The 25,718-nt window shown below is 37.9% G+C and overlaps 1 protein-coding gene across 2 annotated transcripts in view; it reads right to left on the minus strand.

Moving 5' to 3' along the window:
• Positions 1 to 25,718, minus strand: part of dock1 (dedicator of cytokinesis 1) — a 574,951-nt gene that overhangs the window by 65,400 nt on the left and 483,833 nt on the right. For both annotated transcript variants that reach the window (XM_073027587.1, XM_073027588.1), the window contains one exon: positions 2,002 to 2,143. In XM_073027587.1, the coding sequence (XP_072883688.1) occupies positions 2,002 to 2,143 (142 nt within the window). The remainder of the gene's footprint in view (positions 1 to 2,001; positions 2,144 to 25,718) is intronic.

Below are 25,718 nucleotides of genomic sequence, written 5' to 3' on the forward strand. Positions count from 1 at the left end.
GTGGCAGGCAATAAGAAATTCAGTTTTAGCCCTGTGAACAGAATGACATTCCATCACCCAATCTCCATTACAGAGGAGACCATATTTTGAACACTGAATCCATTGCACTACATTGGAAGAAGTACAAGTGAATTTGGAAAGACTGGCTCACTGGATGTGTGAAGGTTAGAGTTAAAGGACCCGTGTTGTCTTGCCTGCTGCTGCAAGGGGAGTGGTTGTGGAAACAGAAAAGTGGGCCAGAGAATCACAAAAAGAAAGATGCTAAAAGGTAGAAGAGAGGGGATTTGTCTGCTCACAAACAAGAGAAAATTTGCAGATGCTGGAAACCTGAGCAACACACATAAAATGCTGGAGGAACTCAGCAGATTAAGCAGCATCTATGGTAAAAAGTACAGTCAACGCTTCAGGTCGAAACCCTGCTGGAATCTCTTTGAAGATGGCGGAAAATATAGAGAATAATCTGTTGAACGTGGAGGCTGGTTGGCTGGAAGTTAATTCCTTGTTCAGTCCAGGACAAAGGATGAGAGCAGTAGCACAGCAAATTGATAAGACACTGTTAAAGGCTTTGTCAACAGTGACAGAGGGGAAGCTACAGGTCAGAAAGAAAGAAGATATTTCAGAAAGTCTCATCATGTACATAGAAATTCTCATCATTAGACCAAATATAGTGGAGACAGACAATTAGGAGAATGGAAAGGAAGACTTACAGAAGGCAGGCTGAGGTAAAAGCTAGTCAAGGTAGTTGTACCAGTTGGTCGGCGTGTAATTTATGCTAATAGCCAGTCCATCTCCTCAGAGGAGACAGAGATCCAAAAAAAAGGTAGGAAGATGAGAGTAGGGTGGGAATTGACAGCAAAGGTAATGAAACTATTGAATTCTGCATGAGTACAGGAGACAGCACCAAAATGTATGTCAGATTTGCTTTTAACTGAAATAAATATTTATCAATGAATCCTCCTGAAATTCTTTTGACACAAATATGCTTTCAGTAAGATTAAGGATTTCTGTATTCCTAAACAAAAAAGGCAAACAATGGAACAAGATGTCATGTTATGAAGTTTGAAACACCACCATTTGAACATAATAATGCTATCATCAGGATTTTAGTAAAGTACAATTGGTTGGTGAAACTTTCACTGAAATTGCTAAAATTACCCAGCCATAGAAATGTACATTCTATTCTTTTAAATTTGAGCTGTATCAATCATTTTGAGATACATAAAATAAGGATAATGTGATTTTGTCAACAAGTGTTTTCAGTCCTTTAGTTTGACACCATTTTTCTAATAATTTTGTTTATTTATGTCTAATTATTATTTCTGCACCTATCAAAGACACTTAGAACAATTAAAAGACTTCTATAATATTGTGATATCAGGTGGTTTTCAGAGCATTCCTGAAGGCAGGTAGTCTGCTTTGCCTGTTAGATATGGGGCTTATCTGGCTCTCTATATTCATAACAACTTAATGCTAGATGTGGAATTGAGGGAACAGCAAATTCACACAGTTCAGATCCAGGGGAATATATCTAACAGTATGTACTCCTGTTAAATGCATTAAAATAAACATTCAAAATAGAGTACCCATAAGAAAACAAGGAAATAGAACAGGGGCAGGCCATAGATCCTCATAGTCAATATGACCATGGTTCATCTATTCCAGGTTTAATCTCCTCTATTGTACCAGTTCTTCATAGCATACAATTCCTTGATCTTTCAAAATATTTAATTGCTTCTCCTGATCTAGCCTCCACAATTCTTTGGGATGTAGAATTCTGGAGATTCACTACTTTCTGTGAAACAAAATTTCGAAGCACCTCTGTCTTAAATGACCAGCCTTTATTCTGAAATAAGGGGGCACAGAATCTTACTCAATATCTATCCAGTCCTGTCACTTTAGGATCTCAGATGCTTCAATAATGCCACCCTTAAAATATATTCTTTGTTCAGAAAAGTCATACATTCACTTGAAATATACACATCCAGCACATAATAAGGATACACTGCCCAGAAGAATTTTTAATGTCATCACTTGGAGGAGAAGTTGTCTTCATTTTTTCAGCATTGGGAAAAATGGTGAAAAGTCTTGCTTCAAAGTCTTCACGTCTCTCATATTCTTTTCCTCTGTAAATGAACATCTTGTTCTACGGAAAAAAAAGAAAACAAAAATTATAGAGCTTTAAAGCTGCTCAGCTCAGTTAAATGTTTTGCAGTTTTACTGTTGCACCATACTGATAATAAACTTTTGCCACCTTAAAGCATGAGAACAAGAGACAAGGAAATAAGTGGGGCAATGGAATTGTCTGAGAGTTGTTGTAGACTCAATGGATTGAATGTCCTCCTCCAATGCCTTGAGCAAAGTTGAATCTTTTTCTTGGCACAACAAATATTATTGATACAAATATTATTTTTTGGATTTTTTTCAAGCTAAATAAAATCTATACACTCCCCACCTATTCTGGCCAACTCTTGTCTCCATAATTTTGTCTGCAATCTATCCTTCTGTGGTCATCTCCTTTTTGCTTTCATGTTTTCAAGTCTTACTTTCTAAGACAATTCAATATTATGCAGGGACATTCAGTTTTATAATCTTTTTGTCCTATCCGTAACAATGAAACCCATTTTTATTTTTTCCTTATACAGTGAAATTCTGATTAATTGGAACACGTCAGGCCCAGTAAATTTTGACCCAATTAAGCAGCTGCTTCAATTAGCCGAAGTTTCATGGAAATAGTTGAAAACATATTTAAAAAAAAGCAAACTACTGTTTTATCTTAGTAACAAATTACATATTTAAATGAAATACAGAACAAATCAGAACACTAACAATGCTACTATAAAATTGTAATTCCTAATAGATAATAATAGAGGAATTCATCCACAGTGTACGCTGCTGTGTTCTTCTGATTGACTGTGAGTATATCAGCATAGACACTTAGTACAGATAATGGACTGCCTTTATGTAATGCATTCAATGATTGCATGCTTCAAATCTTCATTTTCGTTGTAATACTCAAGATGATTAACGAAACCTTCAAAGTATTCATAATCCCTAACTTGTTGAAGTAGTTAAATTGTTTCATTTTCACTTCTGGCCATTTCTAGTATCTCCAAGCCTGAATGCTTGAAAATGCAGTGAGCAAAACAGTTCTGAATTCTCTAGCTGCTTATCATACGTCAACTATCAGTGACAAAAAGCACTACTTTTTGAAGACAAACACATGCAACTGATGCAAGTTAGAAACTTTGGCGACAGTCTCCTAGCCCAAAACGCAGCATAATATCCCAAATAAACGAAGGGAATCCTGACTATTTCATTAGTCAGTGTTTGTTCTTTAAGAATTGTCCAAAATAAGCAGGTGTCTCAGTTAAATGATGGCCCAGTTAACTGGAATCCACTGTTATTCCCATTCATTGCCTCTACTCATCTACGAGGGGTGACTGATAAGTTCATGGTCTAAGGTAGAAGGAGTCAATTTAAAAAAATCTAGCACATTTATTTTTCAACATAGTCCACTTCTACATTTACACACTTAATCTAGCAGTCATGGAACGTACAGATCTTGGACCTCCAGAAAGTGTCCACAGCAGGGTGATTGATAAATCCATGGCCTAAGGTAGAAGGAGATGAGTTATACATGCACATGCAGGTCAACTGTGAGTGATTATGCAGAAAGTTTGAAGTTAATAGCTCATCTTCTTCTACCCCAGGCCACGAACTTATCAATAACCCACCTGTGGACACTTTCTGGAGGTCCAAGATCCATATGCTCCACGACCGCTGGACTAAGTGTGTAAATGCAGGAGGGGACTATGTTGAAAAATAAATGTGCTAGGTTTTCTCAAATTGACTCCATCGACCTTAGGCCACGAACTTAACAATCACCTCCGTACTTCACTTCTAGCCTCGTCATCTTCATCTCAATTTTATTTTTAAAGCCTTTCCTAGACTTTAAAACAGAAAGCCTTCCTCCTTTTATGTGATCTCCTCCAATACTAAATTCACTGAGATATATGCTCCTCTGTCTTCACTGCTGATAGGGCTTGTACAAATCTTTAAACTCCCCAACCAATGAAAATACTTTCAACTGATTAAGTATAGTTCAACATTTTCTTCCAATAGTGAGCAATGAGTACATTTCCATGGAATGTTGTAACAGGAAAGCAGCATCCATCATAGGGGACCCCTACCACTCAGATCATGCTCTCTTCTCATTGTGGCTATCAGAAAGAAATCACAGAAGCCTCAGGACTCACACCACTAGGTTCAGGAACAGTTATTGCACCTCGACCATCAGGCTCATGAACCAGAGGGGATGACTTCACTTGCCCCGTAACTGAACCGGTCCCACTGCCTATTGAGTCACTTTCAAGGACACTTCATCTTGCGTTCTCGATATTGATTGCTTATTACTTTGTTACTTTTTTTTTCTGTTTCTTTTCGTATTTGCACACTGGCTGTCCATCCTCTTGGTGTGATCTTTCATTGATTCTATTATGGTTACTGGATTTATTCAGTATGCCTGCAAGAAAATGAATCTCAGGGTTGTATATGTTGACGTACGTGCACTTTGATAATAAATTTATTTTGAACATTGAACTTCTTGAAATTTGACAACTGCCATTGAATTTTATAAGTACAAACTTATCTTTGGAGGCACAAGAGACTGATGCCCTTCATCTGAATTGAAAGACAGAGGGACATCACCAAATAAAGTGGATGAGGAAATAAGAACTGGTAAGTGGATCCAGGTGAGGAAGGAAATGTGGAAACAGTGACAGAGCCTGTAAAGTGACAGATGGCGCAATAAAGGGCTGCAGATGATGGAATCTGATTGGAAAGGATTATGGAGGATGGAGGTCAGACAGAAGTATTAGGGCGAGGGTATCCTACTATTCCTTTAAGTGGGAGGGGTATGTTGGGGTTAAATAGATAAGAATGGATGGAGGAGGGTTTAAGGAACAGGATGATTGGGGTCGGGGAGGGTGTTGGTGGGTAGATCAAGAGGAGGGAAAAAAGGGATATATCGGGGCAGATTAAGTGAAATTAGAAAATTTAATGTTTATGCCTTCAGGTTATAGTCTACCCCGCCAGAAAATGAGGTGCTTTTCCTTTAGTTTGTACTTATCCTCACCCTGGTAGTGGAAGAAGCTTAGAACAGACAGTTCTGAGTGAGAATGTGGAGAATTAAAATAGCTAGGAAGTGTGAGCTCCAGATGGCCATGATGTTTGGAGCATAGGTGTTCGGTAAGGACTTAGTCTGTGCTTGGCTTCACCAATGTAGTGATGGCCACATTGCAAACGTCAAATGCAATAAAGAAAGTTGAATGAGGTGCACGTGAATCTCTGTCTCACCTGTAAGAGCTGTTTAGGGCCCTGGATGGTGGTGAGCACATGTAGAGTATGCATTACAGCCCCTTCAGCTGAAGATGAAAGGGCCTGGGATGGGGAGGGATAGTGGGAAGGATAAGTGAATCATAGAGTCACAGCGAGAGTGGTGAGAAAATTTTGGTTGTTTACTAACACTTCTCTTAGCAGTACTACTGAGTTAAGATTATTTAAAGGTAAAAGATTTGTCTATATTTTGATGAAAGAATTAGAGACAACTAAAAAAATCATTGCCATCCGTTCCAAATCTAGAGATATAATTGGCATCTCATGCATACACTGAAGCCAAAGGTGGCTTAAAGTCATTTAATGACAAGCTGAAAACTCACCTGCCTGAAGTGGTTGTGAGACAAAGTAGGTACGAAAGCTGTAATTGATGAGACTGAGAAATGTCAGATGTGACTTCCGCGTAAGCAAATGTCAGGAGAACAATGAATTATTACAATGGGAATTCGGCTTTACAGAGGGTTGCAGCACATCTTAAAGCCATTAGGCTTTACAATTCAACCGCCAGGAGTAAGATATGTTAAAGTGCCGGGGTTTATTGTATTTAATGTATTTAAGTAAACTACTTAAGAACTTTTTAAAAGCTATTATTAATGCTTTTTGAGAGAGTGATTTAGATGCATATCATATTTTTACTGAGTTAAGTATTGTATGTAATTAGTTTTGCTACAACAAGTGTATGGGACATTGGAAAAAATGTTGAATTTCCCCATGGGTATGAATAAAGTATCTATCTATCTATCTATGGATCTGATTTAGTCTCACCACTTCAATGTTAGTGTGGAAAGCTAATTCAATAGTTGGACATCAAAAATGATTGCTGTCATTAACTACAAAGAAGCTCATGGGACTGCTCACAATATAGTCTAGGAAAGGCTTTTTTTGGGGTTTCTTAAATTCTCCTATATATTGCCAGCCTACGAAGGGCAGCTCAGAATTCAAAGTAGCTGCTAGCCAGTGTCACCCTTCTGGAACTGGAAGGTTGCTGTGAAACATCTGTCTGATGCCTACAAATTAGCAGAAACATATTGCTGAGACCGTGTTCAAAGGGAATTATTTTCAATCATGCAAGCAAAAGTATTAAGATGCAAAGCATCCTTTCAATCAATTTTATGCTGATTTTGTTACAGATAGATTTCTCACTTAAGAATATTGAAAATGGAACTTATTGGATGCAAATACATTAATTAAAATATTTTAAATGTTCAAATACATTATGTTAAAATGTTATCAATAAAACACATGTTAAGGTTTCATATTTTTTGTGTTCTCTTTCATCATCATTACAAATGCAGGCAGATTTCTACTTGAAGTACCAGGAAATACAAGAGGAAATGTACAATTTCTTAATATATTCACATACTACTCAATGTCAATAATACCTCTCACTGAGATAACATCTGCCACTTAATGAATGCAAGGAGAAAGAGAAAGAACATTCTTTTTGATTGTAATTTAAACTCCAGGAGAAATCTAAGTCTTTTTAACCTTAACATAATGGAGCTCATGCTTCTCAAAGGTCTTGAACAGTTGTATTGATTCGATTATTCTAGTTCACTTAACATTTCTGTAAAGGTCAAACCAATAAATTGACAGAGTAAATGATTGGTAACATAAACCATTGCATTTTAAACTTGGAGATTTAAAGACCAAGGTGGAAAATCTGCTGCTTAGAAACTCCAGTGCACCTGAAAGGAATGGTGGTAATGCAATGGAAAATTATTGTTTTAATTGTTCTCCCACTACATAAAAAGTAACTTCTGATTAAGGCTTAAATCAGAAGCCATCAGATATTGAATAATTTCTTGATCCTCTGTCTGCTATCCTGTTCTCTTCTGTGGCTGGGATCATTGAGGGAGGACAGGGAATATACTGCTTCAAGACATTGGTAGTGTACTGATTGAGGAGCAAGAGAATTTAAGAAAAAAATACAATCAAAGCTGGTATTACAGAATGGGAATGGGATAAAATATTAGAGTGACTTTTGCTTCAGGATGTTGATCAAAGAAGTTGCTGTTTAGTATCAACAGGAACTATAGACACTGCTTGTGGCATCTGGAAAGGAGCAATGAAGTGCTAAGTAGTCATTTTCACGGCGTGGATCAAGAGCTGGGCAGAATCAGAAGTGCAGAACTAAATACCATTTTGTTTGGCTGTATTCATGAGTATTCATGTTATGTTGAATGACAATTAAATTTGAACATGACTTGAACTTGTATTTGTGGAAGAAGTTGCTTAAGTTGGAAGAAATCAGGGGATAAACTGATGATCAGGTGGGGAAGGGTGTGATTGAGATGTGGGTGGCCAAGGAGATAAAAATAAGTAGTTTATTTATCTTTCCACAAGATGCCCCGACTGATGAATTAGAATTAACATGATATTTTTTCTGGAAGAGCACTAAAATAAGTCGGTCTGAGAAAAATTTGCCTATGTTCACCTGCAAACAGTGTTGTGCCAAAATCATGGTGAGTTAGGAAATATAACTTGGAAATGCTAATTTTCCTAACAGGAAAATTTAATTCAGAGGCGCTTAATATATAACTTCTAGTTATACCATTTTCATACACAGAATGCAAAAAAAATTGTTATGCAATCACATTTCTGGCCTTTCCATGATTTTTTTAATAATATGATGCTTGGATAAGTTTTGCTGGTAGTCATAATGATACATATGGATTTATAAAGTAGATTAGAAAGAGAAGGTGGCTACTTGACCCTTAAGTATATCTGATCCACTAATTTATTGGCGTAAGGGAGGGAAGATAATGTAGTCTCAGTCATAGCCAGGACTAGGCCTCAAGCCGCAGTATCACCTGTTTATAGCTGCCCAGGACAGAGGTGTTTCCTCTTGCATCTACTCCATATCTCATTCCTCTTCTCTCAGCCACCTTCCTTTAAACCGAACATAGACAGAGTTTCCCCAATCCTCACCTTTCAATCTGTGAGCTTCCGCATGAATGGAACAGGAATGGACATCAGGGATATGAATGAATTGGTGAAGTGATCATCTATTTCTGCCTTACTTTATATAAAGAAATTGATGACGTACATGTTTGATATGACTGTTAAGAAGATTGATCCCATTATTTTCAATGCAAGTTCTACTTGAATTAAGCTCTTGAACGTGATAAGCTTCATTTGTCATCGCAGAGGCTTACTACAGTATTACAATTGTTTTTACATTGAAAATATATTTTGAATGTTTGCTTTACTAGTTTAGACTAGTTTTTGTTCATAATTCTATTGAACACTCAAAAGAAATAACCATAATATTAAACTACTGATACTGGAGTTCTGAAAAAGGATATATTGTGATATTCTCCCTGTGCAATATTATTATTTCTTTTATCAGCACACCATTTTCCTCTAGATGCAGTATGTTCCTCCAAAGTTTAATTGCTTTAGCTGATTATGTTAATTACATTTAATTAGGTAATTAAAGGATAATTTCAATCATGTTGATATTTACCATGTCGTACAGTGGGAGATTATTAAATTTAGAAGACTTAATTTGAATCCAACAAGTATGTTCACATTTAGTTCTGAATGCCTTAGAAATTCACCAATGAAACTTGGCAAATTTAAGTCATTCAGCTTGAAGCAGGTGATCTCAAATGGCACCAACCATCAAGCCCAGTTTTATTCTTCCCTTAGTCCCCTTAACTTTCCTTGGATTCTATCACTCAATATATGAGGACTGATTTACCATGGCCAACTACTGTTTGTCTTTGAGCTTTGCGAGGAAACTGGAGCACCCGGAAACGTACCTCAGGGTTATATGTGGTGACATATATGTACTTCGATAATAAATTTACTCCGAACTTGAACTTTGAAAACTTGGTATTAAGTGGCATGCAACAGTATCTGCATAAATTAGATTTCCTTTAGGGAAATGTATTTATGCTTTTCTCTGACATGTCTGAGTTTTTGATGCAGCATGAAAGTAACATGAATGAGACATCCAGGGATATGAATAAACTGGTCAAGTGATTGTCTATTTTTATACAATCAGATTAAGACATATTTAAATAAATAACAGAAATGAAATGAATTTAAATGAATAGTAAATTAAAAACATGATTTCAATGGCAAGTAGAAAAAGAGGGAAAGACTGTTTAAAAAAATGTAAAATATTCGCATTTAAAAAACTCCAGTAACAATTATACATCTGAGGTATTTGTAATTATTGACTAATCGCCAGAGAATCTGATTAGCAGTAATGAGTATTCTGCATATTGTGTGTTTGCAGTAGAATGGACATGACTTTATTGAAACAAGTTCAGTTTGTATCAATCATTGAAAAAAAAATCACGACGTTCAATTCAAGATAATGGTGAGGTATTGCTTTTGTGAATGAAAAGTGGTATTCTGCCCTTGCTCAAGTGTTTTTCCTGTTTCCTCAAGCTAGACAGATAGATAACTCCAATCTCAGTATAGTTGTAGTTGAAAGCAGTTTTATTATTCACCAATGCGTTACAGTACGCCAGGAGCTGGTGTAAAATGACAGTTCTTCTTGGTGTTCTAATGAAAGGCAGATTCACATACCGGTGAACTTCCTTCAACTTCTATCAAGTGCTTCTAACTACTAAATGATGTGTACAAATGATATAAAATGTCCGCCTTGATGGGAAAACCTAATTGCTTAACAAAGTGACAATAAAAAATCAACAAAGGCTGTGAACTTATAATTAAGAAGTGAGATCTTGTCATTAGAAATAAGAATCCTAATCAGGAAAAAAAACATAACACTCCCTACCTGGTATCTGTAAAAGGTGCCACCAACTGAACCAATGGCTTTCACAAAAAAAACCTTAAACACATTCGAGTTGATGCTCCTGATCAAATGAATAGCATAGTCAAATACTAAAGAGTACTAAGACCATCAACTGGATTTGAATAATATGAGTAAAATTCTGTCCTTCAAGATCACTACCCAAACTTCAAAAATAAGCCAATTAGATCATATCAAATATAAAACAGATAATCCAAGACAGATGTAGAATCTGTGCAAAATTAAAATATTGTCTTAGTTTTCACAGTTTGGTAACCAGAGTTCATGTAATCATTTTCCGACAATTTATTTTTCCACTTATACTGTTCATTTTCTTCTTTTCTTCCTAAGTAATTTTAGGATATTTCTCGAACATGTGTGTAAGTGAAGGAAAGCAGCTGCCTGCTTGCCTACTGTTGTTTGAGAGAAGTACTCAGGGGCTAGGGAAGGGGGCGTGACTGTCTTGATGGAACCCTTTATCTGTCATTCTCAGGAAAGTAAGGTAATCCACTGAAGGAGTTAGTTTGTAGTCATCGTTTGTATGAACAACGACAGATTCACCCATGCTTGCTGTGGTTCTTGTCAAACTTCTTTGTTGCTAGGTCAAGGCAGGAGAGATGGGAGGATAAGAGACTGGGGCACCCGTTTTCTGGAAAGCTAGTTCTGACGACGTTCACAGGTGAAGGTTTGTGTGCACTCCCTAGCCAGACATCTCCTACTTTCACCCACCCCAGTTCTAACCTCTGTGCAAAAGGAGCTTTCGGAGGCCCATTACATTGCTTGAGTAGTTTGTGTACTTGTATGATGTTCCTTCCTAGCAGGACAAGGATCTCAGCCTTTGGATTGAATGACAGTATCTATATGGCTCAGGACTTGAGGTGAAGGTGATGAGTCATTGCTTCTGAAGTGGGGATTTCTTTCTTGTTGTCCAGAAGTTCATCATGCTCAGTGAGCTAATTGAGTCTTTTTATCAACAGATTCAATAATAATGCCTCTTCTGACACACCTGCACATGTCCCAACTGTATAAGGTAAGGTACCATCGATTATGTTGAAGACATTGAAAAAAATGTGATTAGCTAGGGACTTATTGCTCTGATCATCCAAGACAACATGCATCCTCATACTCTTTTCACGATGGCCGATGGGGTAAACATTGATAAGGCCAGTCTTTGAATGTGACTTACTGGCAGCTTTCCCCTCAGACTGCAATATAGGAAGAGCTGGAGATGAGAGAGGAAGGGGATTCATCTCCCTTTTCGGCATGCTAAAAGCAGGTACATGTTGTTCTTCATAGACCAGGGAAGTGGACCAACATGAAGAACTGTAATGTGTTTGTTGCTGTTGCAATAGAGCACTGGATGAGCGCTTTACAGTCCCTCACCCAGTGGCTTTTTCTATGTTTAATTCAGCCTGTCAAACTTTAACAGCAATTTCTCTTTCTGCAAATGATGCCCTAGCTAGCACTACTTCGACCCTTGCACAGGCTTCCAGCACTACTATGCTTGCCGCTGATCCATTAGACGGTCTAGATAATCAAGCTGACCTGCTTTCAAAGCTTCTCTTCTCTGTTGCCAACATTTTAACTTTATGTTGTGCAGGAGTTTGCAGAATCAATATGAAATCCACTGTGGATGGAATCGTAGTTGAGTGCATCTTTTTACTCTTCTGCTCTCGCTCAAGGGTTTCCCCGTTTTCTCAAGCTTGACAGATAGATAATGCCATTCCCAGCACAGTTGTAGTTGAAGGTGGTCTTTTATTATTTACCAATGTGTTACAGTAAGCAAGGAGCAGTGTAAAAAGACAGCATTTTCTCGACGTTCTAATGAAAAGTGGATTCAAATATTGATTAAAATTCCTGACTTCTAACAAGTGCTTTGAACTACTAAATGAAATGTACAAACAATATAAAATGGCCGCCCTGATAACGAAAGCTAATTGCTTAACAATGTGATAATGAGTAATCAAAAACAGCTGTGAACTTACAATTAAGCAGTGAGATCTTGTCATCAGAAATAAAATAATAACCCACATCACGACAAACAGACATAACAGGTAGAATGGCAAATCTTGGACATTTAGATATGTTAATTTAACTGTTCATCTGTTCCTTTCCTGAAATAGTTCTACTCATATGCATCATGACTGGTGCTTTGTGCCATGCTCTAATTTTGAGTGGTTGTGGTTAGTAGTCGGATAGGAATTGACTAAAATTCTTGACAGGAAAAAAGTTGTCCAAACACTTAAAAAATACTGGTTCAGTGACACCTGGAGTGTTATGTTGAATTCTGGGTGACACTGTAGGATGACGTAAAGGCAATGTAGATCCAAATGGACTATTCACATTTGTAGTGGATTTAAGAATTACTTGAGACATAGTTCAGATGACTTGACAAAAAAACTATAAGTGACACAAGGAAACCCCATAATCTTTAAGTGACATTCTAGCTGCATTCAAAGCACATGCTAGTTTCAATCAGGTGTACAGCTTTAAAGTGCAGTCAGCATAAAGGAAATTCTGTGACATCAACAATCACATGGTAAATTTAAATTTGCAGGTAACTGCTCAAAAATGTGCTGTTGTTTGCTTGATAAACACCAGTCAAATTATACAGACACTAACTCAAACTTGAATAATCTTGTATGCAAGAGCTGCCATATACGATAAGCACATCACTTCTGATGGAAGCTACACAGCAAATTTGAGCTGCCAGTTAATTTACAAGGTTATTGTATGTAGTCGGCATGAACCATGTTGCTTGCTAGCTTTTTATCTTTGAACTGAAATCTCCATTTATGACATCAGTTAACACGAGTGTACACCAGTGAAAACTAATCTGTATGTCCAAAATAAAAGGTGACAACAGTCTCTACAGATTAACAATAACATAAGGTTGCCCTTGAGAAATAATTATTGTAGGATATTTGGTCTTTGAAGGAGGCCATCCATCTCTCTCTCTCTCACACACACACACAGAATCAGGTTTATTATCACTGACATATGTCGTGCAACAGAAGTACATAAAATATACTATAAATTGCAATAAGAACCTCTAAATAAACAAATAAATAAATCAATAAATAGAATGAAAACAGAGCAAAAATAGTGAGTTAACGTTTATTAGTTCATGAACCGTTCAGAGGTCTGATGATGGAGGGAAAGAAGCCATTCCTAAAATGTTGAGTGTGTGTCTTCAGGCTCATGTACCTCTTCCCTGGTGGTAGTAATGAGAAGAGGGTATGTATTGGGTGGTGGTTTTTTTTAAATCATGATGTCACCTGCTTTGAGGCATCACATTTTGAAAATGTTCTCGATGTTAGAGAGGCTAATGGCTATGATGGAATTTGCTGAGATTACAAGCCTCAGCTGCTTTTTCAGATCCTATGCATTGGCACCTCCATACCAGACAGTGATGCAACCAGTACAGTACATCTGTAGAAATTTGTTGAAGTCTTTGATGACATACTAAGTCTCCTCACACTCAAAATGAAATATAGCCACTGCATTAATATCTTGGGCCCAGGACAGATCTTCTGAGTTGTTGGAAGTTAAAACTGCTCACCCTTTCCACTGCTGATCCCTCAATGAGGACTTGTGATTGGACCCACTAGAAGACATTCAATTCTGGATTGGCTATTGCGTTATGGACCAGATTTGATTAGAGCTAAAGGTGAAGGACCCCTTTGGAGCCAGTGATCATAATATGATAGAATTTGCCCTGCTGTTTGCGAAGGAGCAGCTAAAGTCAGATGGATCAGTATTACAGTAGAGTAAAGGAAATTACAGAGGCATGAGAGACGAGCTGGCCGAAGTTGATGGAAGGGACACTAGCAGGGATGAAGGCAGAACAGGAATGGGATCAGTTTCTCAGAAAGCACAGGATCCCAAAGATGAAGAAGTATTCTAAAGGGAGGATTGGGCAACCACGGCTGACAAGGGAAATCAAAGACCTCATAAAAGCTAAAGCAAAGGTATATATTATAGCAAAAATTAGTGGGAATTTAGAAAATTGGTAAATACCAACAACAGACAACTGAAAAGCCATAAGGGGAAAAAAGATGAAATATGAAGGTAAGGTAGCCAATGATATAAAAGACAGTATCAAAGGTTTTTTTCAAATACATGAAGAGTGGATATTGGACCGCTAGAAAATAACACTGGGGAGGTAGCAACAGGGGACAAAGAAATGGTGTCTGAACTTAGTAAGTATTTGCATCAGTCTTCACTGTGGAAGACAGTAGCAGTATGCCAGAAAAATCAAGAGTGTCAGGGGGCAGTAGTGAGTGTAGTTGCTGTTACTAAGGAGAAGGTGCTTAGGATGCTGAAAGGTCTGAAGGTAGATAAGTCATCTGGACCAAATAGATCTCAGCCCAGGATTCTGAAGGAAGTAGCTGAAGGGTTTGTGGAAGCATTAGTAATGATCTTTCACGAATCACTAGTTTCTGAAATGGTTACAGAAGACTGAAAAATTGTAAATGTCACTCTACTCTTTAAGAATGGATGAAGGCAGAAGATAAGAACTTATAGGCCAGTTAACCTGACTTTAGTAGTTGGGAAGAGTCCATTACAAAAGATGAGGTTTCAGAGTACTTGGAGGCACATGATAAAAGAGACTATAGTTAAGCATGGTTTCCTTGTATCTGTTAGATCTGATATATCTGTTAGAATTATTTGAGGAAATAACAGGCAGGATAGACAAAGGAGAGTCGGTGGATGTTCAAAAGTCCTTTGATAAGATGATGCACATACATAACAAGGTAAGATCCCTTGGTATTACAGGCAAGATACTAGCATGGATAGAAGATTGGCTGACTGGCAGGAGGCAAAGAGTAGGAATAAAGCGGGACTTTTCTGGTTGGCTGTCAGTGACTAGTAGTGCTTGTTAACATGTTATATGTCAATGATTTGGATGACCAAATTGATGGTTTTGTGGCTAAGTTTGCAGATGATACAAAGATAGATGGAGGGGCAGATATTATTGAGGAAGCAGGGAGTCTGCAAAAGGACCAACAGATTAGGAAAATGTGGAAAGAAGTGGCAGGTGGAATATAGTGCAGGGAAGTGATTGATCAAGCACTTTGGTAGAAAGAATTAAGGTGTAAGCTATTAACTAAACGTGAAGAAAATTCAAACATCGGAGGTGCAAAGGGACTTGGGAGTCCACAGCAACACACACAAAATGCTGGAGGAACTCAGCAGGCCAAGTAGCATCTGTGGAAGAGTAGACAGTAGATGTTTCGGGCCGTGACCCTTCATCAGAATGGGAGAAAAATTATAAGATCAGAGTAAGAAGGTGGGGGAAGAGGAGGAAAAGATACAAGGTAGCAGGTGATAGGTGAAAACAAGACAGTGGGAGGGGTGAGGTAAACAGATGGAAAGTCAATTGGTCATTGAGGTAAAGGGCTGGAGAAGGGGAAATCTAAATAGGAAAGGACAGAAGGCCATGGAAGAAAGGGAAGAGGGAGGAGGGAGGAGAACCAGAGGGAGGTGATGGGCAGGTAAGGAGATAGGTGAGAGAGGGAAATGGGAATGGAGAATGGTAGGGATGGGGGGCATTACTGTAAGTTTGACAAATCAATGTTCATGCCATCAGGTTGGAGACTACCCAGACGGAATGTAAGGTGTTGTTGAGCATGGCATCAGCAAGGACAACATAGATGCTGCTTGGCCTGCTGAGTTCCTCCAGAATTCCGGGTGTGTATTTCCAGCATCTGCAGGTTTTGTCTTGTTTGTGATTGGAAGTCCATATGCAGGATCAGCTTCCAGGTTATCTTTTGGGTATCTTGATTGTAAGGAAGGCAAATGCAATATTCACATTCCTTTCAGAGGACTAGTATATAAGAGCAAAATGTAGTGCTGAAGCTTTCTAATTCTTTGGTCAGTCTGCACTTGGAGCATTCAGAGTAGTTTTGGGCCCCATATCTAAGAAAAGATGTGCTGGGATTGGAGATGGCCCAGATCAGATTCACAAGAATGATTCAATGAATGAAAGGGTTAACATGTGAGAAGTCCTGACGAAGGGTCTCGGCCCGAAACATTGACTGCTCATTTCAACGGATGCTGCCCGACCTGCTGAGTTCATCCGGCTTGTTTGTACGTCTTGATCTGATCACGGCATCTGCAGTATACTTTGTGTTAACATGTGAGGAGTGTTTGCTGGCTCTGGTCCTATACTTGCTGTAGTTTAGAATAATTGGGGAGGGGCAGATTTCATTGAAATCTATTGCAATATTGAAAGGCCTAGGTAGATTGGATGTGAAGAGGCTATTTCCTATAGTGGGTGAGTCTAGGACCAGAGAACATACCCTCAGAATAGAAGTGCAACTATTTAGAACAGGGATGAGAAGGAATTTCTTTAGCCAGAAGGTAGTGAATATGTGGATTTCATTGCCACAGATGGCTGAGAATGTCAATTTGGGATATATTTAAAGTAGATGATAAGTTCTTGATCAGTCAGGGCATCAAAGGTTACAGGGAGAAGGCAGGAGAATGGGATTGAAAGGGATAATAAATCAGCCATGATGGAATGGCAGTGCAGACTTGATGGGCTGAATGGCCTAATTCAGCTCCTATGTCTTATGTGAGTATTACTGGTCAATAGTTGTTGAGGCAGCACACCCTGCTTTTCTTGGGCACCAGCATGACTGACGCCCTTTTGAAGCTGGCAGGAATCTCCAACTGCAGTAGTGAAAGATTACAGATGTACTTGAGCAGTTAGTTGGAAGAGGTTTTCAGTGCCCTAACAGGTACTTCATCAGGGCTTGATGCTTTGTGAGGGTTCACACTCTTGAAAGATGTCTGACATCGGCCTCTAAGACAGATATCACAGGGTCACAAGATGTTGCAGGGATTTGCACAGTTGTAGTTTCATTCTCCCTTTCAAAGCATGCATAAAAGGTGTTCAGCTCTTCGGGGACTGAAGCATCACAACCATTTAAGATGTTAGGTTTTACTTTATAGGGAGTAATACCATGCAAACCCTGCCAAAGTTGTCATGCATCTGATTCCAGCTCCATCTTCACCTGGAATTGCTCTTTCACTCCTAAAATAATCTGTCGTTAATATATGGACTTCTTGTAGAGTTCTGGATCACCAGTCTTGAATGCCACAGATCTAGTCCTCAGCAGAATGTCAATCACACTGTTCATCCACAATTTCCACTTTGGATATGTCAGGTATGTTCCCAAAGGCACACACCCATTTACATAGGTCTTGAATAAGTCAATGACAACTGTAGTACTGTAGTATATTCATCCCTATCTGAAAAGGAACCCTTAATATGGTCTAGATCACTGATTCAAAGCAGTCCTGAAAAAGCTCCTCTGCTTCCCTTGACCATACCTTCAAGGATGAAGTTAAAGGACCTTCTGGTTTGTGGTCAAATCCAGGCTTTATTTCCTTGAAAGAGTGGAACTTGCCAAGTAGGCTGTGAAGACTTGCATCTACTGAAATGTCCTTTAGAAAATGGACATAAACCACTGTAGTCCATCTGGTGAAGGTACTATCATATTACAATTAGTGAGTTCATGGATATGAACCCAGAGACAATGACAGAACAGCCATAGAAAGGGTGCAGAGGAGATTTACAAGGATTTTGCCTGGATTGGGGAGCATGCCTTATGAGAATAGATTGAGTGAACTTGGCCTTTTCTCCTTGGAGCAATGGAGGATGACAGGTGAACTGATAGAGGTGTATAAGATGAGAAGAGGCATTGATCATGTGGATAGTCAGAGGCTTTTTCCTAGGGCTGAACTGGCTGCCACAAAAAGACACAGGTTTAAGGTGCTGGGGAGTAGGTACAGAGAAGATGTCAGGGGTAGTCTTTTTACTCAGAGGGTGAGTACATGGAATGGGCTACCGGCAACGGTGGTGGAGGCGGATATGATAGGGTCTTTTAAGAGACTTTTAGATAGGTACATGGAGCTTAGTAAAATAGAGGGCTATAGGTAAGACTAGTAATTTCTAAGGTAGGGATATGTTCGGCACAACCTTGTGGGCCGAAGAGCCTGTATTGTGCTGTTGGTTTTCTATGTTTAGAACAGCAATGCTGGCTGGTATGTGACTGGAAAATTATGTGTGGTGGTTTTTCACTGATCTGCTGTCTGATGGTAAATTTCAAAATGTTAATGACAGGGGAAGAAGTGATTATAATGTTACTGAATTTTAAAGGGTAGAGGCCATTCATTGCCTGGTATGAAAATGGCTTGCTGCTTACCAGCCTGTATATGAATGTATTCTTGGGCTTGTTAGGGAGACACAGGCTGTTTTATTTTCTGAGAGTTGTAAATGGAATTGAACACTGTGCATTCTTTAGCAAAAATTCTGATATTTGAGAAAGTTATTAATAAAATGAGTGAAGGTGGTTGCAACCAGGTCACTAATCTGGGAAGTTCTGCATAAATACCCTGGGGCTGAGAAAGATTGATTGGTAAACTGGTATATTTGTTTATTATTGTCATGTAATAAATATATACCAAGATAGAGTGAAAGACTTTGTTTTGCATGGCATTCATACAGTTCATTTCATCACATTAGTACGTTGAGGTAGTATAAGGGAAAAGCAGTATGAGAATGTGGAACGTAATGTTAAAATTAGAGAGAAAGTGCAGAACAGGCAGATAATAAGGTGCAAAGCTAGCATGAGGTAGTTTGTGAGGTCAAGAGTCCATCTAAACACAAGAGCTCTGTTTAATAATCTTATTATAAGACTATTGAACAGACAGAAGCTGTCCTTGAACTTGGTGGTACATGCTTTCAGGCCTTTGAATCCTCTGCCTGTTGGGAAGGAAGAAAAGGGAAAATGCCTGGGGTGGAAGGGGTCTATGATTATGGTGGTTGCTTTATTGAGGCAGTGAGAAGTACAAAGAGATTTCATGAAGGGCAGGCTGGTATTTGTGATTTGCTGTGCAGTATCCACAACTCTCTGCAGTTTCTTACAGTCTTGGGTAGAGTAGCTGCTATACCATGCTCATCCATGATGAATCTGGATAGTACGTCTTCTTTGGGACATGTAAAAAATATTGAAGGTCAACATGGATATTTCAAATTTTATTAGCCTCCTAAAGACACAGACTAACAGCCAACAACTTTTGCGTTGTGTGTCATATAAATCTCATTAGTGGACCGCTTCCGATGATTCCATTGACAAGTTTTATACAAACTCCTTGATGCTAACTTAATCAAGTGATGTCCTGACTTCAAGGGCATTGTATTTCACCTCATGAGGTGAGGCTTCATGATGGTGAGCACAGAGAAGAACACAATGAATCTGAGTTTCACTCTTGCTCAATACTAGCGGCTCTCCTAGTGATTTGCTCTTTAAAAATTAAACAAAGGCATAGCATTCATTCATATAAATTGCAGCCAAGATGCAAAAGTGATGTCATCAATATACGGCCTTTGTCATCCATTAATTGCCTTGGATTAGCTATGGCGTCTTAAATAAAAGTGGCACTGAAGACTACTGCAGAATGAAGATAAAATGACTGCTATTAGAATACCTGGAATAAAGTTGGAGAGTGCAATGAGTTAGGTTACATTCAGGAATGAAACAGGATAAGCTTGGTTGGGGAAATTGAAGGAGTGCAATGTTGTTGATTGGTTTTGGGTTAGGCTTCATTTCAGAATAGAAATGAGGTGCCTGCAAATTAAGTACATCTAATCAATATGACCCTGCACTATGGGACATATGAAATCCAAGCAATGGAAGCGCTTGCTCCCTCAAGAGGGAATGAAATACAGTCAGGCCTCTCAAAAAGATTAAATGACTTTCCTTATGTAACAGTAAATGTGAATATGCATTCTGAATTTAAATAGAGGAGTGATTTCAATAGCGTGGAAAAAGTCAAGAATAAGCTAAGTATGGGAACTTGGTGTAGAGGGAAAATGAAATGTTGCTCTGTATCTCCAGTAGTTGTGTGGCTTATGTCAGCTTAAAGATTATGCAATTACATTATATCTAGTGTTTAATTAGAGAAAATGTGTCATTTTTGACACTAAAGCTCATGATAGACTGAGCTGAATATTATGTAACCTTCAGTACATTAATTAGTTGGAAGCAAAGTTAAATCAAGTGAATAAAAACATCAACTCATTTAGTATATAAAAATAAGAATTTCCTAAGTGTGGCAGATTTCATTGTTGTAAAATGAGATATGCCCCAAAACAATTTTTTTTTTACCAAATATTTACATCTTAAAGAATTAAGATGAAACTGTAGGAAAAAGTGGCCTATTTCCCATATTTTGGGAGGAATTTTTCAATGAAAGCAGGCAACCAAAATGAAATTCACCTCTTGTGCAATGGTGTAGCTTCTGGCCACCTGACAAAAAGCATTTGAAGAACAAGAGTTCAGACTTGGCAAAAGACTCAGTTTACAGGCAATAGTGATCCCTGCCCTTCCATGCAGTTCTGAAACATAAGCTACTTGTTGCAGGTTTCTTAATGCATTGTACAGATACCACCAATAACTCTGCAAAGATGGCTTGATAAGAGCAGATGTTGTGAAGATACTTCTTTGAACTGAATTCTTATGGAAAGATATCAACTGAGATGAAGTGGAATTTCTCAGAGAGCTGTTCATATTTGGTGTTCTCGATCCTAGGCATCAGTTGACCTGCAACACTTATACATTTTTAATATATAATAAATTAGTTGATATTATTACATGGATGGAAGAAAAAAAAGAGGGTTCTGTGGGAGGGAAGGGCGAGATTCATCTTGCGGTAGGTTGTAAGGTTGGCACAATATTGTGGGCTGAAATGTCTGTACTATGCTGTACAATGTTCTACATTTTTCTATGTCAGAGGATGCTGAGTTTTTAAGATATATACAAAATTACAGTAATCAAATATTATGGGGGGCAGGAAGACCTGAAATCAGCCACTGATATACTGAATGAAGGGGCAGACTTAAGGAACCACATAACCCACCCCTGGTGCAATTATGTTTCTTACAGAAAAGAGGTCCCTGATACATAAGCTGACGGGCATAGTGACTTCAGCAGCCACTTCTATTGTGAGCATGCCGTCATTGAGGGATATTTAACTCTATAGTAACGTTGTACTGATGTTCTTATAGTATATGTATTCCCTTTTCCTTTCTGATAGCTAGGTGTTTATCCTGATCTAATTTCCCCACTGACAGCCACAACAAGGGAAATGTTTCTCAATATACTCTGCTCTATGAGCACAGATAATCAACTACTCCTAGATTTCTTCCTATCCATTTCTACTGTCATAATTGCAGTTCTACATATACCTTCTTTCACTCTGCCATCCAATTCCTAAATGGACATTGAACCTTTGGCCAATACCTCACTTTTTAAAAAATATACAGTATTTCTGTTCTTTGCACTTTTTAAATCTATTCAACATACTGTCATTTATTTATTTACTATTATTATTTTATTTATTATTATTTTTTATCTTCTATATTATGTATTGCATTGAACTGCTGCTACTAAGTTAACAGATTTCATGTCACATGCCGGTGATAATAAACCTGATTCTGACCTATTTATTTGTACAGCCCTCTGCAATTGCTACAGGAAGCTGTGTGGTACTGAAACAGTTTGCAATGCATACATTGTAGTTGGCAACAAGAGCACAGGTACTATGTACATGTAGTGATGTTAAAAAGTGTACAATACACTGCACTGAGCTTTTGTGAGTATACAAGTCTATTACAAAGCTGAAACTTCTTTTGGCACTGGTTAAGTGGCCCAATTTTCTTTAACTTTCCATCACGGATGTCCTAAATTTCTTTCTGATCATCTGTCTCATCCCAACTCCCACACCTACTTGAATAACCTATAATCTACCTGGTTGATTTCCTTCAAATTTTTTCTCTCCCAACCATCTACCTAACCATTGCCAGTCAATTCCACGTAATGATTTTCTCTATATTAATTACTTTATGACTATCTCTACAATTCTTTTATTACTATTTTACTTGTTTACTTTTTGGTTTATTTGAAATGTCTTTTTTCTCAGGAAAAAACAATGAATTTTCTGATATCATTCTGCAATATTTAAGAGAGGATTCAACATTAGTCTTGCTGATTGCTGATCTGAATAAAACCTCACTGATTATTTTGCATCTTCCCTGCCTCTGGTCCCTGTCTTCCATCATCAGCAAAATACTTTTGCTGTCTTTTCTCATTTTCCCTTCTACCTTTAAATGTCATAACCAGCTTCCTCTTCCTAAATGCCACTCCAAAGAACCTCCGCCTTCATAAGTTGTGATGTTTGGTATTTTGGTGAAGGTGTTGGTAGTGTGCACAGCTAACTCCTGCTGGTATATGTGAAAAAGCCAAATCATACTTTCTTGAAAATGCAATTTCATATGAGGACAGAGGAAAATCAAACTAATAAAAAGTATTTTAGAATTTCTATGTTTCTCCTCTTGAAATTAAGCTTAGGAAACTGATTTAAACTGCAAGGTTCAAGTTATCAGTTCGTCTTCGTACATTTGGAAGAAAACATTTCCCACTATTGAGACTAAGCCAAAAAAGGACCATTATTAGAAAATATTATTTGAATGACCAGCTAAATAAGATAGCATCAAATACTTCCACCCTTAGAATGCTTATTTCACATATTATAAACCTTCTCTAGTTTATATTTTGTCATCAGCCTTTTCCAATTTTCCAACTTGGCATGAATGTTTGGGCTCAAAGATTATGGTGCATGACATGCATTTATTCAACTTATTTGCTCTGAATGTTGAATATGTTTAAAAGTACTTTTGTAACGAATACAATCCTTGATTAAAGCTTGATAGTAATAAATTATATTGAGAGATGTTTCCCAGGAAAACTAACTTATTATTTAGAACAATCTAAAACAAAGATATTATAATATTTTAAAATATTGATTTTTGCCCAAATGTTGTATTTAAAAAAAACGGAATTAGTTTACATATTACTTGGTTCCTTTTGACAGACTATCATTTCATGAAATGAAAATTTGCTGATTATCCAGCTGAGAAATGACATTTGGAAATACAAATCAAAAGTTAAAATGTTCATTAAATTAATTGAAAACTAGTCATGTAATTATAAAGAAAGAGACTTTGAATTACAAATGTGCCTTCCTACAAATAAGCACAGGAACATTGATGCCTGTGTTCAAATTATAAGATTCTGCTACTCAAGGCTATCTAAAATATTTTCTGAATGTCAATGAAACACTAACTGAATTACCTAAGCTGCATCATTCAAGTACTAAAACCATTTGCGGTCCCTCATATGATCCTCATAAAGATGCATTGGACTTTCTGACACAACTTACAAATGGGACAAATACAATTTACAGTAACCCTTTGCACTAAAACTAATTTTGGAGAAATTCCAAATTTTATATTACATTTATAATATAAAAGTCAGCCAAAATATATGGCCTGATGGCTTTTAACATCATCTACATTCTCTTTTTTCATGTACCTTGACTGAATAAAGAATATGTTTCTTTAGGTCCTGGTCTTTGGCAATGTTTTGTTTTACAACAAATGAAACAAAATAGGTTTGGAAAGTAAATTGTTTAAGCATAGATGTCACCAAGTCATTAATATAAATTTACTATTAAATACGAACAGCAGAAAACATCCAAGGAAGAATCTGAATTATTATTTAAAAATACAGTTACAGGGGATCCGCATTTCTGTAGAGATATTCATACACTGCATTATTGTTGGCAAAATCATTTGTCAATTGTAAAGAGACCGTATCACCACAAATACAAGAATTCACCTTTCGACAAATAATTTCAAATGCGCATTTTAATTTTTTCTACAGAACAATTAATACTGAATAATCATACAAGAGCATATTTTTCCATTCTATCTTAACTTGCATCAATGCCAGTTCACTCAGAATCCTCACGATGACGACCAATGCTTCAATTTTAAAATCCTGATTCTTAAATCAGGGTCCTCACATGGAAAGTCTCTTCATACTGTTGCAGACTCCTAAGGATCATAGACTGCACAGCTCTCAGAATGTTTCCCCACCTATGGCCTTCAATGCTTTCTTTACTCCCTTGTTTCTGACCATTACCAGTTAGGGCTTCAACCATCTTGGTCTTCTACTTTAAAGTTCTCTGATTATTAGACCATAAAACATAGGAGAAGAATTAGGTCATCTGGCCCATCAAGTCTGCTCAGCCATTCCATCATGGCTGATCCTTTCTTCCCCTCATCAGCCCCACTCCTTTGCCTTCTCCCCGTAAGCTTTGATGTCATATCCAATCAAGAACCTATCAAGCTCTGTCTTAAATACACCCAATGACCTGGCCTCCACAGCTGCCTGTGGTAATAAATTCTACAAGTTCACCACCCTCTAGCTAAATAAATTTCTCCATATCTCTGTTTTAAATGGACACCCCTCTATCCTGAGACTGTGCACTCTTGTCATAGACTCCCCCACCAAGGGAAACATCCTTTCCACATCTACTTTGTTTAGCCTTCAAAATTCAAAAGGTTTCAATGAGATCCACCCTCATTCTTCTAAATTCCAGTGAGTACAGATCCAGAGCTATCAAAAGTTCCTCGTATGATAACCCTTTCATTCCCAAAATCATCCTTGCGAACCTCTTCTGAACCCTCTTTTCTTAGATGAGGAATCCAAATCTGTTCACAATACTCAAGGTGAGGTCTCAGTTTATAAAGCCTCAGCATCACATCCCTGCTCTTTTGTATTCTAGACCTCTTGAAATGAATGTTAGCATTGCATTTGCCTTCCACACCACTGACGTTAACCTTGCACGTTAACCTTCAGGGTGTTCCGCACAAGGACTCCCAAGTCCCTTTGCATCTCAGATTTTTGGATTTTCTCCCCATTTAGAAAATTGTTTATCTACTACCAAAGTGCATGACCATGCATTTGCCAACATTGTATTTCATTTGCCATTCTCTTGCCTAATCTCCTAATCTGTCCAAGACTTTCTGCAGCTCACCTGTTTCCTCAACACCACCTGCTCCTCCACAAATCTGTATCATCTGTAAACTTGGCAACAAAGTCATCTATTCCATCTTCTAACTCATTGATATACTGCATAAAAAGAAGTTGTCCCAACACCAACCACTGCGGAACACCACTAGACACTGGCAGCCAACCAGAATGGGATCTTTTTATTCCCACTCACTGCCTCCTACCAATAAGCCAAGCTCTAACCATGTTAGTAATTTTCCTGTAATACCATGGGCTCTTAACTTGCTAAGCAGCCTCATGTGTGGCACCTTGTCAAAAGCCTTCTCAAAGTCCAAATATACATCACTGCATCCCTTTAACTATCATACTTGTAATCTCCTCAAAGAATTCTAATAGGTTTGTCAGGCAAGATTTTCTCTTAAGGAAAACATGATGACCTTGTCCTAGCTTGTCCTGTGTCACTAAGTACTCCATAACCTCATCCTTAACAATTGACTGCAACATCTTCCCAACCACTGAGGTCAGGCTAACTGGTCTATAATTCCCTTTCTGCTGCCATCCTCCTTTCTTATAGAGTGGAGTGACATTTGCAGTTTCAGAGAATTCAATGATTTTTGAAAGAT

This window comes from Hemitrygon akajei, chromosome 23, assembly GCF_048418815.1.
Source record: "Hemitrygon akajei chromosome 23, sHemAka1.3, whole genome shotgun sequence".
NCBI classification, from domain to species: domain Eukaryota; kingdom Metazoa; phylum Chordata; class Chondrichthyes; order Myliobatiformes; family Dasyatidae; genus Hemitrygon; species Hemitrygon akajei.